General features: G+C 32.2%; 1 protein-coding gene across 4 annotated transcripts in view; it reads left to right on the forward strand.

Moving 5' to 3' along the window:
* Bdp1 (transcription factor TFIIIB component B'' homolog Bdp1) overlaps positions 1 to 16,680 on the forward strand; it is an 81,838-nt gene that overhangs the window by 6,936 nt on the left and 58,222 nt on the right. For 3 of the 4 annotated variants that reach the window (XM_085818692.1, XM_085818683.1, XM_085818697.1), the window contains 3 exons: positions 8,426 to 8,473; positions 15,175 to 15,222; positions 15,933 to 15,980. In XM_085818692.1, coding sequence (XP_085674818.1) covers positions 8,426 to 8,473; positions 15,175 to 15,222; positions 15,933 to 15,980 — 144 coding nt within the window. The remainder of the gene's footprint in view (positions 1 to 8,425; positions 8,474 to 15,174; positions 15,223 to 15,932; positions 15,981 to 16,680) is intronic. The other variant, XM_035360541.2, reaches the window with a different exon arrangement.

Genomic DNA, 16,680 nt, shown 5'->3' on the forward strand with positions numbered 1-16,680 from the left:
AAAAGCAAATATCCACTTAACCTATTTAGAAGTTCCTTCGTCTTTAGTCTGTGGCACACAAAATTCCTTAACAGCATCCAAAAACTTCCTAAAATTATCTGAACTTGAATCCGTATATTGGTGTCACCACATCTGAACCTTTCTTCCTACAAACCCATTCAAATCCGTCTAAAAGGTTTTTGCATTCGACTAAACGCATATCCTTCCTACATACAGGACACTTATAATTGCTACTAAGTAAACCTTCCTTTACACACCAGTCAATTAACGCTCTTTTCCCTTTCCTTCCAAATTGTACAGAAACTTCAAATTAATCTTACTACATTCAGCCATTCTACCATCTAAACAATAAAACTAACACACACCACAAAAGCGCTTACGAAACATCCCACGATTCAAAATTTCCCAGAATCATGCACCCGATTACATCACAATAGGGTTTCCATAACATTCAACTACTCAGGCTACCATAAATGAAATAACAACTTGGCGATAAATGAAACAACAACTTCACCATAATACAAAGGGGTAACTTAAAGTCTACTCTAACAATAGTGGGTATAAATAAACAGTTTGAGCAGTTTTTGTTAACGATGCCATCTGGACAAGGGCTTGGCCCTGGAATTGCAAATATTTTCAAAATTGCCATAAAAAAAGATATATTTTCTTGATTATAAGAAAAAAATTCTGCTGGTACTTTATACCTGGATTCTTTTTCTGGTACTTTTCCGTTTCGCCGGCGCAAATCTCGCCAAGCAGACTTTGTTGGTGACAACATACAGTATACACATAAAAAATGTTAATTCTAAGAATTTTTTTTTTTATTGTGAAGGCATAAACATTTTAATATGGTTTAAAATTTTGTAAAAAGCCAATAAATAAAGATAATAAATTTGTAAAAAGACATTAATTTAAGAATTTACTATGATTTCATGGTTCAAAATTCTGATTCGCCGGTTTGTATCACGTGACCCCAAGTGATCTTATCTCACGTAAACTACGCTACTAAAATTTAATTCGCTCAGTAATAATCTACATTAATTTTAAGTTAAATCTTAATTTGGAATACAAGTTTAAATGCAAGAATTATTTCAATTCGTACGAATAGCTTACTCAAAAATTATGTAAAACCGCAGTGCTTTACTTCGCTAGTGCATTCTCATTAGAATTGATGAATTTAACACTTGATTTCGCCTTCGGATGAGCGGTGTAATTGCGTTCTAATTGACTTAATTACCGTGAATTGTCTTAGGGGATAAAATTTAAATATCGTGTAAAAATTCTATATTATTGTATGCCAGTATTGAAAGAAACAATCTGATAAGAAATGGCTTCAACTTGTTTTGAAACTGAGGCGTAAAAGGTTACCAGCGAAGATATTCCGTCTGGCATCAGTTAAACCATTATTGGCGACTTTATCGTTTGCGCCGGCAAAACGGAAAAGTACCCTTTTTCTTTTAATATAATACCATAATCTCTTGGACGAGTTATTTTGTGCATAAAAATGTTTTATAATGTATATAACACTGTTTTGTCTTGGCTGGGTCGAGTATGGAAAAGATTGCTAAAGTATTGATATTTATTGCAAGTCGGTAAACATCATCAGTATTAGAAGAAAACACAATTAGCAATTTAAAATATAAATTTTAATTATCGAAGAAGGATTAAATGATGTAGGTCTCACCATGAATATAGCAATCTGTATTCAATGAATGAAAAATCAGAGAATTGCACAAAGTCTGCATAGTACACAATTTTGTTACTTACCTTTTCCAAGAAACTGCTTTTTTTTTTTTTTTTTTTCTGGTGCTGTTTTCTTCCCGTGTGCATTGCGACTGTTTTTTTCTACTAAAGATATCAGAGAATTGCACAAACTTGGCAATGTGCACTGACCATGATCATGAAAAGAAAAGTAAGGTTTATAACAGATTAAAATTATTATCTAACAGCAAAATTGTCAAACTTGTGTGCACCCAATGCTTCATTTTTGCCCAGTTCATTTGAAAGTTGCAGATACTTCCAAATGAATTGGGCTAAAATGAAAAGGAATTGGGCTCCTGCTATGTTAAAAATATCAAATTATAAATATTTCAGTTTCATTTAATAAGGAAACTAAGCAAAAAAAGGTTGTTGCAAAACATTTTACAGAGAATTTGGTGGTAAACTCGGCAGTCGGTGGTGCTAGTGTTTTCTCTTAGGAGATAATATGTAAATATCACAGTTTCAAATTTCATTCTTTGTATTATTGTTTTATGGAATATGCATATTAGCAGTGTTTAAAGCCCCGTTCACTAGAGCAGATTCGACCGGTAGCGAAAACCGGTTCTTCCAACGTGTCCCTTTCACATGGGACAAGCATTAACTGCCTTGCCGAATTGGAGGTAGAACTTGGTTGAATGTTCCTTACCTCTCGGGAGCAGGGCAAATGGAGAGATTTTCTGTACCATACTGCGCGGTTCACTTAATTTTAGTTACTGCTCGCTGGACTGTCAGCGAAACTATCGCACTGATAGATGTCTGGGGATGTGATAGCATGCCCCCAAAAATTAGATAGAACTGTACAAGATACGGAAATTATGGACAAATACAGACAAGGTTATCTGATGCTAGGTATTCCAGAAATATCGTTCAAATTAAAACTAAAGTTAAGACAAGTGCATATCGGCTTCAACGCAACAAGGGACTCGATATTTTTTGAATGATTTTTAAAAAAATTAGCATTTTCATCTACTTTTTATGAATATTATTAAATGGTTTTGTGAGACAAAATAATTTTAAGCTGAAAAAAATGTTTTTGCTAGTAATTTTTTTAATTTAAATTTTTGAAGAAAAATTTTACAATTAAAATGTCTATCTTCTCCTACAATTTTCAATGTCTCCCCCAGTTTTTTTATTGTATTTATTAGAGTGTTTTTCAATAATTTAAAGGAATGATTTTGCAATTAATGAATTAGTTTCTGAGAAAAAAATAAATATACACTTTTATCTAAAATCTTTAAAACAGATATGATTTCAGTCACATTTTCATTTCAAATAATTTTTTCTTTTGGTATTTTGCAAAACCCATCCTTGTTTCTATAAAGTATATAATTTTAAATAAGCAGTAAAAATAAAATAAAAAAAAAAAAAAAAAAAAAAAAAAAAAATTAGTCCATACCTGTATATGTTTTAGGACTTAAAGTAAAATGATTTATTGAAAAAAAATACAAAAGGTTTCTCAGTTTGAATTTGCAGTTTAAAGAATACAAACTGTCTAAATAGACATTTAATCATTTCAAATCTTTAAAATTTTATTACTGAATTTCAATACACACACACATATATATAAATCAAACCTAGCGCTATTTATTCAATTGGTAAATATAAACATAAATTACAAACCTTTTTTTAAAACCTTATGTGGCCAGAAAAATTGCAAAAACTCATAAAATGCAAGCAGAATTTTTCTTTACCTGTTTTTGTTTTGTAAAACACGTTCCAAACAATTTTAATGCATTAATTAATTATAATATTGTTGCGTGCATACGGGTTTGTAATAGATTGATAATAGTTCGTAAATGATTGTCATTGCACTCAAATCCGATGATAGCTTAATTAAATTAATTTTATCAACAGAAACACTTCAAAGTTCTGGAATTTTCCACAGAAATACTCGTACAAGTGTTTAGAATATCACTAAGTATAATCAGTAATTATGCTTCAATCTAATAAGAACATTAAACACAACGGAATGCAAAATGCATCTTAAGAGAAAGTTAACTCAGAAATATCTCCAATCTCCTGTTGAACTAACAACTGGCAACAATAACAACTTATATAGCATAAATAATATCATAAAAATAGTGTGGTATAATGAGATTATTACTTTGAAACCAATGTTTCGAATTGATGCCCAAGAAGAACCAATATTCCCATTCTGCTTCATTGCATATCTTTCAAAAAGTAAAAAAATCATCCAAATAATTTCCTTTATCATTTTTTTAAATGCGAAAAGTTTGTTTTATAAGCTGTGAAAATGATGGAAGTTTGTAACCGATATATTTTTAGATATGAAATTTTAAAACTAATGGGCGTCAAAAAGTCTAAAAATATGAACAATTTAAAAAAATTCTTCCAAAATATTTTTTAAAAAAATTATGCTAAAAATTTCATTTAATTTTTTTTTCCTCCACAGTGTGTTATGGTGCAAACTGTAATATTCTGAGATTCTCAGTTTATTTGTTAATATTTGCAGAAAGTCGTTTCAACTTTAAATTTGAAAAAAATCGAATCCTCTAAAAATCAAAAGCGTTACACCACATCCACAAGCAGTGTATGTACAAAGTTTGAGTTCTATAGCTTATCGGGAAGCAGTTTAAAAATCCATGACCATCTTTTAACCATAGTGACAAGCACCAAGATTGAACTAAATAACAGCTTATAAAATAATAATAATAATTAAAAATCATATATTTTTCAGGAACCATTACGAAATTTCAGGTACCTGTTATGAAAGTACAGATTACAAAATTAACAACAGTAAACAGCGTTAAAAATGTGGAAACAGTATTAGAAATCTGCCAATTCGGAGACGTGATTGTTCACAGAGGCTTAGGTGTAAAGGGGAAGGAAGATGGTGGTCTTCTGAACGGGTCCTAAAGACGAAACTCTTTCATGTCTCCTTTTTCTCCCCTTGCTAACGGCAGCTGTGCGAAGGAGCGTTGCATGTGAACGGAGCTATAATTTTCAGTATAGACCCATTTCCAAATGTGAAGAAATTCTGTGGGTACTTAAATATTTTTTCATAAAACATTTTTGACAAATTTAAAGTGTTGCCATATAGTGGGATTTTGTAATGCAAATAATAGATGACCATCACATCACAGCATATTCATAAGAGCTTCGCTTTAATTTTATTTAACCGTGATGGGGGAAATTACAATATGAAACTCATTTTACAGAACAAAAAGCGGTAGATTGTTTTCAAAGTAACAGTTTCTGTTGGTTTCAAATAATTTAGGCCTATTACAATAAGCATAAAATGTTACGTATGTTCTGAAGATAAATTTTCACTACTTAAATTTATAATCATTAAATAAATAGACATAGAAATAAAAACGTTGACAGCTTATTCTTCACCACCACTTGTGAGTGATTTAGTTAAAGTGTGCAAACCTAAGTTACCAGCTAACTGAACCAGTTTTAAAATATAAAGTTTCTTTTCATGATTACTATAAATTAAACAAATTGATCTGACCTAAGTAGAGACTACAATGGCTAGACTATGCCAGTTCAGGTTCAGGTTGAAGTGCAGTGTGCACCGATTGGTTAACTTTTGGCAATGTAAGTATTGTTCAGCTGCACTATTGTATCTTTATTTGAATATTAATTTTTCAAGAATTTTGACATGTTTACAATTTTACATATAGTTACAGTATAATTATGTCATGTGGTGCCACTCATACTTGTGTTATAAGTACATAATGGCAAATACGTAGCAGTGCTTTTACATACATATGTAATAATATGATTCTATACATATATGCAGAGACCATTTTGTACAATTACATGCGAGTACATACTGAGAGCATTATGCACATGCATAGAGTACTTACCAAATGAATAAACAGAACATTTTGTATGTAAATTATTTTTCAGAAAATTTTTTATTTTATTTATTTATTTATTTTGTGTGTGTGTGTGTGTGGGAGAGGGTGAAATGCAAACAGTTGTATGATCCTCTTATCTTTTTGGCAGTCTGTACTTTTATGGATTTTGTTCTTCGGTCTTATTGTCAAATAAGTCCTTTTGTCAATTCCTTTTTTTTTTTTTTTTTTTTAATTACAGTGTGTTCATTATAATCTTAGTTTGTACTGCACAATTCTTTTCCTCTACTATTGAGGAATATAATTAAGAGTTCTATATTTCTTCTTAGAGAAGAGTTTTCTTCTTCTTTTAAAGTTTTTAATGCTATTTGCAGTTACTGATGTGTATTAGTCTCTGAGAGTTTTAAATGATAGTTTTCTTTGAATGGGCATTTGATGATGTAGTGGTTAGAATCACTCCTTTCCTCGCATATATGTGTTCAGAATGAGCTATGCTTTGTTTGTAAAAGTAAGTGGGTAGGCTCATGTCCTCTCATAAACCAATTGATTAGATGTTTCATATTGGTTCTGTCTGAATTGATGTGAGATATAAGTTAGTAGAGTCTTCTCCCTTTATCACTAGTTTTCCACTCCTCTTCCCGTACTTCTTTCCGTAAGCAATTAAGTTAATAAATTTAGATGGGATTTAGGCCAAAGGTAAAGTTATTAGATCTGTTTGCACAAACTTGGCAATGTGCACTGCCACTTCGTCAGCTTCTTCATTTCCAGAAATCTCCACATGGGAGATTTTGCCACTTCATCAGCTTCTTCATTTCCTGAAATCTCCACATGGGAGATTTTGCCACTTCATCAGCTTCTTCATTTCCTGAAATCTCCACATGGGATTTAACTCACAAAATTGTAAGATGTATATCGGAATTCAAGATAGAAATATTATACATATCTTGGATGATCAGATAATTATGTTTGATATTTTTCATAGCTAGAATCATGTCCTGGCTGTCCATACATTTTTTAACTTCTATGAGTTTTATTTCAGCACAGTATTGTAGGGCTATTTTTATTGCTGATAATTCAACTTGGAGAATGCCACTTTGATTTTGAAGTTTTATCTTTTCATATTATTGTAACTTGGGAAATAGTATGAATAATACATGCATATCCGACTCCTTCATCCATTTTAGAGGCATCTGTGTATGTGCATGGGTAGGGGTTTACTGCTGGGTGCTATCTGTATTGATTACAAGGAGATTCATAATTGTAATGTTCAAAGATTCTATCTTTTATGGAATAGCTCCTTTTGAGCCTTAAAATTGTGCCTTTGGTGTGTTCTATTTGCACTGTAATGTGTAGGGGGGCTATTCCTGCAGCTAACAGACTGCCTCATTTGATGTTATTCTGTAGCATTTTGTAATGCTTAGTATGGATGTGTGTTGTATTGGCGGGAGCTGAATTTCCTTTTGTGAATTGCATTTGTGGTAGTCTTGTTGAGGTAAGAATCCAAACTGGGTTTTGTTTTAATCTCGGTTTAATCTTGCTTATGGTTAGGTGGTGGTGTAAACAGCCTGGTATTGCTCTCTCATAGATTTTCCCAATTATTGGAAGTAGGTTTATTGGCCTGTATGAGTTTGGATGATCTGTATGTTAATTTGGCATGTTGAAGATATCCTGTTTTAAAGCAGTTTAGAAAGGTTCCTATCTGTAGACATTTATTATATAGATCTGTAGACATTTATTTCTGAAGCTATTCTTGTTTGATTTGTGAATGATTTGAATTAGTTTATTGTTGATTCCATCTAGGCCTGATTCTTTGTATTTGGAAAGTTTTTTTTATGATATCCATAATTCCTTTTATCATAAATGGTATGTCATTTGAAGTATTGGGAGTCCTTGTATCATTCCTCAATAACTGTTGTTCTTGATTATCTTGTGATGGATCATGCAAAATAAAAATGTTGTTCATTATTTTCATTATCGTTGCAGTGGTGGTTTCATCTTGCGATGAACTATTATATCTTATTGTTGAGAGTCAAAGTTGGATGGGGCTGAAGATTTTGTTTCTACAGATTTTAAATTGTGACAGAAATTTGAACGTTTGACTTCGCAAAAAGTAATCTATTTTTAATGTATAATATTCAACTCAAGACCAGTTTTGGAGTGTCCAACAGCACAATACTTGCATAGTTATTTGTAATTCTGTAAACTTTATGCTAAACACTGCTTGCCACTTAAATCTACATAAATTCTGGAAGAAGAAAACCTCATGGCAAAAAAAGACAGAAAGGAAAGAAGAAAATTCAATAACATTTCATTATTAAAATTTAAATGCCACAACAAAGCAGGTTATACTCATCTGCATACCCAAAACATTAAAAGATAGTGAAGTTTAACAAAATGGTACAATAAAAGACGCTGCAGAACTGTGCTGGAATAATTGTCATTATTTTTAATCAATTTATTTTTAAAATAATATTAGAGTTCAAGCTCATATTTGTTTTATATGCTATATCTGTAAGTTGTATCTGTTGATTATGTATCAAACAAGGAGTGACTTATAATCATCTAAAATAATGATCTGTTCATTCAAACTGTAACCGGAATGATTTTTAGAAGTTTATTGGAATCATCGTCAACTTTTCTGGTCAGCACGAAAATAAATAAGTATATAATTCGCTGCTTCAAAACTACACTGTTTTAAATATGCTACTACAAAACTGTCGCATGTTTTAAATTTTGCTGTTATGTAAATTAAGAAAAATACGATCTTTTGTTTTCTTCTTTCTTTTGGAAATGAAAAGTTTATATAATTATATCAATAATTCGTTGTTCTTATCTTTCAGGAATATTGATAATAAAGTAAAAAATGCAAAGGAGTTTGTACAGCCAGAGTAAGTAATAATTTTGTTTTTATTTGATAAGTTTCCCTTCATTTTAATTCTTACTTTTGGGAATAAATCATTTAGTTTTATACACTCTTAAATTTGCAAATGTATGTCTAGTTTTATGAACAGTATTGAGCCAAAGGTACTAATTATGCTGCGAAAGAATCATACAAATATTCGGAATCAGGTACATAAGCATACACTTCTGTGAATGGTGGAAGGGATATTAGCATATGTAAGGATCAAGATGTAAGGATTTGGATGATATGTGTGCTTGTATTCCTTCATGACATTCACCATGTTTCTCAGAAGAGTTGGTTAAGTTTTATAAGGTATCAGATAAAATGAATGGCCCCAAACATATGGATTACAGAATGGAGAAGGAAAATTGTCAGATTGGATGCAGATTAATCACAAGCGTTGGTGGCTACAGAGGTCAATATAATGCCCAGTGTCAACTGCAACTCCTGGAAATAGTTTTAGGACACTGGAGCCATATCAAGACCTGGACAAGGTTGACCAAGATCCACAATGATGAATGAGGATTATTATATTGCACTTTCAGTTTGGTGACACAGGACACTTGAACACCACTACAGGAGCTCCCGACCTAAGGCGTTAGCCTAGCAGGATGATACTCCTACAGTGGAAGTTATCAGATCAGCGACAGTTATTGAAAATTTTTGCAAATGTATACAACAAGTTACATTGCATACATGCTGCTTTACAATTAATTTTGTCAGAATATTTTTTCCAAACATGTTCACAGTTACATAATAATACTAGGATACAAAACATATAATACAAAAATACAACATAGCTACACATCACAATTTTGATAAATAATATAACTTAATGTACTACAATACTGTCCTTTAACTCCGTAATATGGCTTATTTAACAATTTTGTGATGTTACATATATTAAACATATTACGTAAAAATACAATGCTGTATTATATAATTCTGTGGTAATATTTACTGACAGTAATAATATTGCAATAATAATACAATAATAATAAATTATATTAATATATTAATAATAATATCAGAATTAATATATTAATAATATCAGGATCAATATATCCTTTTCATAGTAAAATCCTTCTCATAGTCAATATTCATAAAGTAAATTGTCATTTAGTCATTGTCAATAGATATATTGTTTTGGTGTTGCAACAATATATCAATTGTAGTCCAATTGTTTAAAAGTCATGTTATATTGTCAGGTAGCAAAGAGTCATTGTCATAGTCAGTCAATAGTCATTAAATTGGTATATTTACAATATTCAACAATTAGTCATTGTTATAGTTAATAATACATGTCATAGTCAATTGTCATGAAGTATGTTTTCATTATATCATAATCAATAGGCATAGTCAGTCAATAGTCATAAAATTAGTATATTTATAATATTCAACTATTAGTCATAGTTAATAGTCCATGTCATAGTCAACAGGACACTGCTACAGCTCTCACAGGAGTTGTATGCTGCTACTAGAACCTGAGTTTCATGATCTACAGCTGCTTTAAAACTTAAAAAAAAATAGGCTGTATGTCAGAAGGTCGCTATTAGCCTCCCTCTGCAGCACACAAAGGAATGTGTTTACCGTGGCGTATGTCTTGATTCTTGGTGTGCCTTTATCTGGAGAAAATCTGGAGCACAATACCATCCCATCCTTATCAGGGAAAATTATCATTATGATGGTGGAGGTGTATTGGTTTGAGTAGGCAATATGTTGGACAGTTGTTTGTTTGTTTGACAAAGGCATCCTGAGCAGCATTTGTTTGACAAAGGCATCCTGAGCAAGCATTTGTTTGACAAAGGCATCCTGAGCAAGCATTTGTTTGACAAAGGCATCCTGAGCAAGCATTTGTTTGACAAAGGCATCCTGAGCAAGCATTTGTTTGACAAAGGCATCCTGAGCCGTATGTTCAACTTTTCAGGAGGGACAGTTAATCCTGGGTTCCTGTTAACAAATTAGCAATGCTCGTCCACACAGAACTTAGCTAGCTGACGATTGCCTGGAAAGGGAAGATATTCACTGCTTGGATTGGCCATTGAGATTTACTGACCTTTATAAGGTATTTCTACCGCCTTCTTAGCATGATAGTCAGCACACTCGGCACGTTTTCGAGAGGTTCGTGGTTTGAGTTCCAGCAAGAGCATTGCTCATTTTTCATCTCTTCTCCTTCCAAATAACCTAATGTCTCTACAGTGGCGCCCGAACTAAATAAAGTGGTGAATGATGATTTTTCACCACCAGGATTTGGCGATTGGGTCCCCTAAACACTAGTTGCCCTTTAAAAGAAAAAAATATATAAGGTATTTCTCCTGCCTTCATAGTGTAGCAGTCAGTTTGCTTGACACGTATTCGAGAGGTCCGTGGCTTGAGTCCTGGCGAGGATATTGCTCATTTTTCATCTCTCTTGCTTCCAAAAAATTCTGATGTCTCTACGACCTTAACCCTATAGAGCATGTTTGGAATGCTCTTGGGAGGGCAGTTTTCAAAATAGTTGTTTGGGGGTGACCTTTTAAAGGTTTGGAAGAAAATAAGTTGCAATGTGTACAGCAGTTTTGGCTGCTTGATTGGGAGTATAAGCGAATGTATTTTTCAAGAGCTCAGGTTTAAATTCTGTGCAGAGCATGGTTATTCCTGACTAATATCTGCAGAAGGAGGGCATTCCTGGGCCTTATCAGTCCTCTCAAAGCTGCTATCAGACTAAACAAAAAATTTGTGCAACATTCTGTCAAATGCAACATTTTCAGAAATTTCATGTAGTCTGGCTATGAAGTTAGGTTTTGTGAGCGTTCTATCTGATTGCTTGAACTGGCCAGAACATAATGCCGGATGGAATGTTTTTCTGTTAGTATAAGAGGATGTAACCAGAAACCTGCCATTCAAACTGTTCATGAGCGAATACTTTTGCGAATAACAGTCTATTTCATTTTGTATATGTTATTGTAATACTAGTATAAAATATCACTAAAAGGAAAAGTTGTGGTAAGATACTTCCAGGCTGTTCTTGATCAAACCTGGGATGGAGCCGTTCAAATTCCCACTATCTAAAAACAGCAGAAAGCAATGATCTATGGTGCACTGATAATTATGGAGCCGTATGGCTAATACTGAAAATTTGAATAAACAATAACTACATAATAATTAAAATTGATATGAGGAGAATATACATCTCTTTTCTCATAATGAAAAAGCTCCCTGAAAATTGCATTTAGGTGAGAACAGGAAGTTCAGAATGATGCTAAAAATATGCAAAGATACTTTTTTTATATAACTTAACCTTTGGCTTGATTTCTTTCGTATGTATATATTCATATCTGTTATAAGGTCAAGGATATGGTTAGATTTTAAATATTATTATGGAAAATAATCTCAGCATATAGACACAAACTGCTTTCTTGAATTACTGAATTTTTAATCTGGAGCTTTAAAGGTGTTAAGATGATGGAGGTGATTACTCATTTCTGGTGCTCACTAAATTTTTCACATGATACATGTAGTACTTTGATTATCTCTGCTCCTATTAAAAAGCCAGTGGAGAAGTATTAATGAGGCATAGCCCACATGCATTTGAGTACATGTGAAATTGCACTTTTGAAATTCATCAATCGTTTTTCTTATTGGTATATCTTTTTGCATCGAGTGCATTTGTTATGTCGCGAATTTAAATTATTAATATGTGCTTCAAGTCATTATTATTCTAATATTTTTATTTGTATTCATGTGTATTTTAATCTGGAAAAAAGTATTCTTAAGCTCTTAAGGTTTTATTTAACTCGTTATTCTTAAGTAGGAATTGTAACAAAGGCAAGAGATGGTTGCAATATCCATCTGGTTTATGGCCTTTTTGCGGAGGCAGTAGGGTATGTGTGTCGCCCTTTTTAACTCATGGCATGTGAAACGGAAATCGGCTTCCTGTCGCTTTGTTATAATTTCAATTTTGTTACTTCAAGACAGTGGGTGTGTACTAAGCTTAGGTAATTGGATTCTCGTAAAGCTTAGTTTCACTTTTTAGTTGGGGGGTTCATTTTTTTTTCTCACGTTGTGTGTACAGATGTTTTTCGGACTGCATTGTCAGATTTTTTGGTGTTTGATTCATCATAGGTGTGTCATTTTCTCAATTTAGATAACGTAAAATTCCGGCATTAGTAAGGTTTAATTTGATGATTTTTTGAAAGCCTATAAACTCACAGAGGCGGAGAAACTGAGATTTCCTGGGTGCTTGTACCAGGCTAAAAATTATTCTGATTCTGATTTTTCAAGAAGAGTAAGAGGAGAAAAGGGGGGGCTTGACCCTTCGGGTCTTGCTTCTCGCAAGCCGTGGTGGGCAGCAGGTATGATTTTCTCTAGGCGTTTAGCTGGCGAGAATTTGCATTGGCATAAGGCGTAGAGCTCAGCAGAAAATTCCGATTCTCTTGATCCAAGAATTGAAATGCAGATTCTTGTTGTGATCCGGATGCTGTGTTCCTGTTTTTCCCGACTTTCACTTTCTAATTAGATTCTGTTCTAAAGGTGCTCGTGCGTTTCGAGGCGTCCAGAATGAAAGAGACTCGTTCGTGTAGGATCCGTCTAAGGTGTGCGATGCTGTTTATTCTGCCTGTGGCGGCTGCGTCGATTTTTTTTTCCTCCTTCCGTGCTCTGGAATTTATTTATTGAAAGGACAGCTTCAGTGGTGTTTCAACCAAGTCATCTTTAAAATTTGCAAGAAATGTCTATCTCCATTAACAAGGTTTTGTGAATAAAGGATAGCAGGAATAATGTGGTGCTCGAGTAAACTTTGGATGCTGGACGATCTGTGAGCTGTCAAATCGCCTTATTAATCAGTATACGAAGGTATTTCCGATTATTGAAAGTTTGCGGTATGGACTTCACCCCGTGAGTGATTTTTTTTTTTTTAATTTGTTTTACTTTAATAATTATCTTAATACTCAAGCAAGAGTCAACATTTTAATGTTTGTTGAAATTTGAGCAATTACTTAAATTAATTAATTGATGTGGAAATTATCAGTGTTCTTAAAGTGAATTACCATGATAAATACTTAAAGTTAGAAGATGAAATGGGAGAAAATACTAGTGTTACACTTATGATACAGTAGAATTTGATAATGTTAATCTTAATTAATGTAAGCTGTAATTTGGTGTAGTATTATGTGTTATTTTGCTTAGAAAAATATGTGGTAGGATTACTGATCAGTTATCCATTATTTAATTATATAATATGGTCAAGAATTTAATAAATATGTGTTTAAAATTTAATTGCATTTGTGTATTTATGTTGTGTATATTTTACTGTAGTCTGTCATGTCCCTCCATTTGTTTGAGCCGGAAGGCTTTTAAGAAACATGGAGTTTAATTGAATTTGGAGTTACTGATTTTTCCTTTGCATAGGTTACTCACAACGCGAACCTAAAAGTTAAATTGTACTACGACTATACGATTGATTGATTGATTGACTGATAGATTTGATATACAAATGTTTATAAGAACTCGGTATGATATTTGATTGATTATGAGTATTATGAATGTGAATTATTTGATTTTTTTAAAATTAGTTTTGTCCGGCACTACGTGTTAAGTTGAGTCAAAGTTAAGGTTTAAAAAAGTATTGAAACACAAAATTTTTCATATTTAACACATTTGTTTTTGTCGTAACGAATCGTAATGGAACTGGGAGTTTGCCTTCTTTTATTTTCATTATGTTGAAGTTCAAATACAGTGCAAAACACCAAGAAATATGGGTGCCTTCTCTCTATATATATGTGTAAAAGAAGAAATAAATAGGCAATAACTTGATGCATCAGTGAAGGAGGTGTAAAGCTACCCAAACAAATTTTTCTCTCCAAAGTCAGCAATGAATTCACAAATGCTATCCAGAGTCGCTTAAAGAGTTCACAGTCTTTTTTTTTTTTTTTTTTTTGGATGCTAGTAATTGGAAAGTGCCACATATAAATGCAGTAATAAATAGATTGTTTGAAAAATCAATTTTAAAAGTATCGTTGGAAATCGGAGAGAATACATTGAATCTGGTTTATTCTGAAAATGCAGAACAGCTGTGGTTTATAGTGATATTTTAAATGAGTAATTTAAAATGTTTAATTGAAACTAATTGTTATATTTAATAAATCTGGAGGAAACCTGCAAAAAGTTGAAAAATATATGCATAAAAATACTTCAGAATTTCCATATTTGATTTTCAAAATCCTTTGAATTTGATTTGGTGGAGAGCAAGTATGTTTATATCATGTTATACCAGGGGCCCCCAGCTCTTTTGTCCCTAAGAACAAACTTATTCTAGAATATCTGTTGGATGGCATGTACCACTTACTTTTTCAATATGAATTTAGTGTTGGAGAGAGTTAATAATAATGCACATTAAAAAAAAAAAAAAAAGAGAGAGAGAGAGAGAGAGAGAGAGATCGGTCGTATTTGGCTTTGTGTTGGACCCAATTTCTATTTCATTAAAAATGAGAAAGCTTTCACATAGAAATTTTGTTGAAAACTAAAACATTTTTATTGTGATCACAAAGCGGGCTGGCACACGTTAAACGATTGGCTGGCACCATGATGCCCGTGGCAATAGTGTTTGAACCCCTGTACTAGACTCTATTCAAATTCAAAAATCAAACATTTTACATCATTTGTTTTTAAAATAGTAATTTGTGATATTTATAATTGTAAATATTTCAGGAATGCCAAAAATTCAATAAATGTAAAAGAAAAATCCACGCAGTTAGAGTAAGTAGCAGTCCTTCATTTGCTTCAACTCTAATATATTTCCAGTTTCATGTGAAATTCCTTCTATATTGTCAGATTTTATTAAATGTCTGATATCAATGCCTCAATACGTATGAGATTCATAACAATAAATTAAATTTAGTTAATGATATTGATACTTCAAATGATTGTGTTCCCTCCAAAAGAGGTGATTTACTATCAGTTTTGGCATCATATTATTTTAGAAAATAAATGTTATATTTATTGACTTCCCATCAGAAGGTGTTGCTTGAAGTAATGTTGAATGATTTTTATTTCAATAACTGAAATAATTAATAACTAAATAATGAAAGTTTGAAAATATACACAGAAAAATTTTAAATTGTACAAATTTTAAAAGTGAATCTTAATTTAACATGTAGACAGCGGCGCGGATATTCATTCCTCTTTGCGTGTGGTGGCGCTTGAATTAGCGGTCTATTTCGTGGGGCGGCACAGCATCAGATTATAATTTTATAATATAATAATTGTGTTTTTTTATATACAAGCATATTTTAATATTTTTCCGCCACACGGAACAGACAATATGACCCACCGGTGGGTCAGGCCGGTGTCAGCGTGTTAAAGAATGGTAAACCATGTTAAATATTTTGTTGAAAATATTGAAGGTACATGATTTGCTAAGGAAATTCAGAAGTGTATTAGTTTTATAATTATTGTTAATCTTTCAGGAATATCAGTAATGAAGCACATGTTACAGAAAACTCCTTACAATCAGAGTAAGTACTTTTTCTTATATGTGCCATTTTTGGGTGTACATGTCATTGCAAAGTCCAATTTCTTTTCTCAGTTAAGCTTTTTTTTTTTTTTTTTTTTTTTTTTTTTTTTTTTTTTATAATTACATTTTTTTTATTCTTCATTTATTATCTAAAGATCTGAGTTTGTATGACCCGAAATGTAATGAAATGCGTAAATAATAGACCAGAAAATCCTGGCAAGTCATTAGTTAGCTTAAAGTATTCTCTTTATTGAGGAGAGATAATAGTTTTTTATAGAGTGCAGTTTGTTGGTATGGTATTTCACTTCAATAGAAAAATGCTTTATTTCCATAAAAATATCAAATTTAAATATTTTTGCACATAACTGAAATTTAATTTTAAAATTAAAGGTAACAATAGGATCATAATGACCCATTATTTGTCTCACTTGAAATGAATGTTGATTTTTATCCAGTACCTGTGTAGCGAAGCGGTATCTTAACTTTAAATTAATAAACCTAAGAATACATCACTGCGAGTGGACTGTAAAATTAACCTTTATTCGGCGGTTTGAACTTTCGAACACAACACAGCACAAAGTAAAACGACAGAGTTACAATTAGCGGTTTTAAGAATGCAAAAACAAAATGCGAGCTACGCATACAATCTGTGCATTGCGGAAAAATATCTCAAAGACAGGCAGAGAGCTCTGGTGGCCAAA

The sequence above is a fragment of the Stegodyphus dumicola genome, chromosome 1 (genome assembly GCF_044657685.1).
Source record: "Stegodyphus dumicola isolate Sdum_Otavi_A_Nest chromosome 1, ASM4465768v1".
Classification (NCBI taxonomy): Eukaryota; Metazoa; Arthropoda; class Arachnida; order Araneae; family Eresidae; genus Stegodyphus; species Stegodyphus dumicola.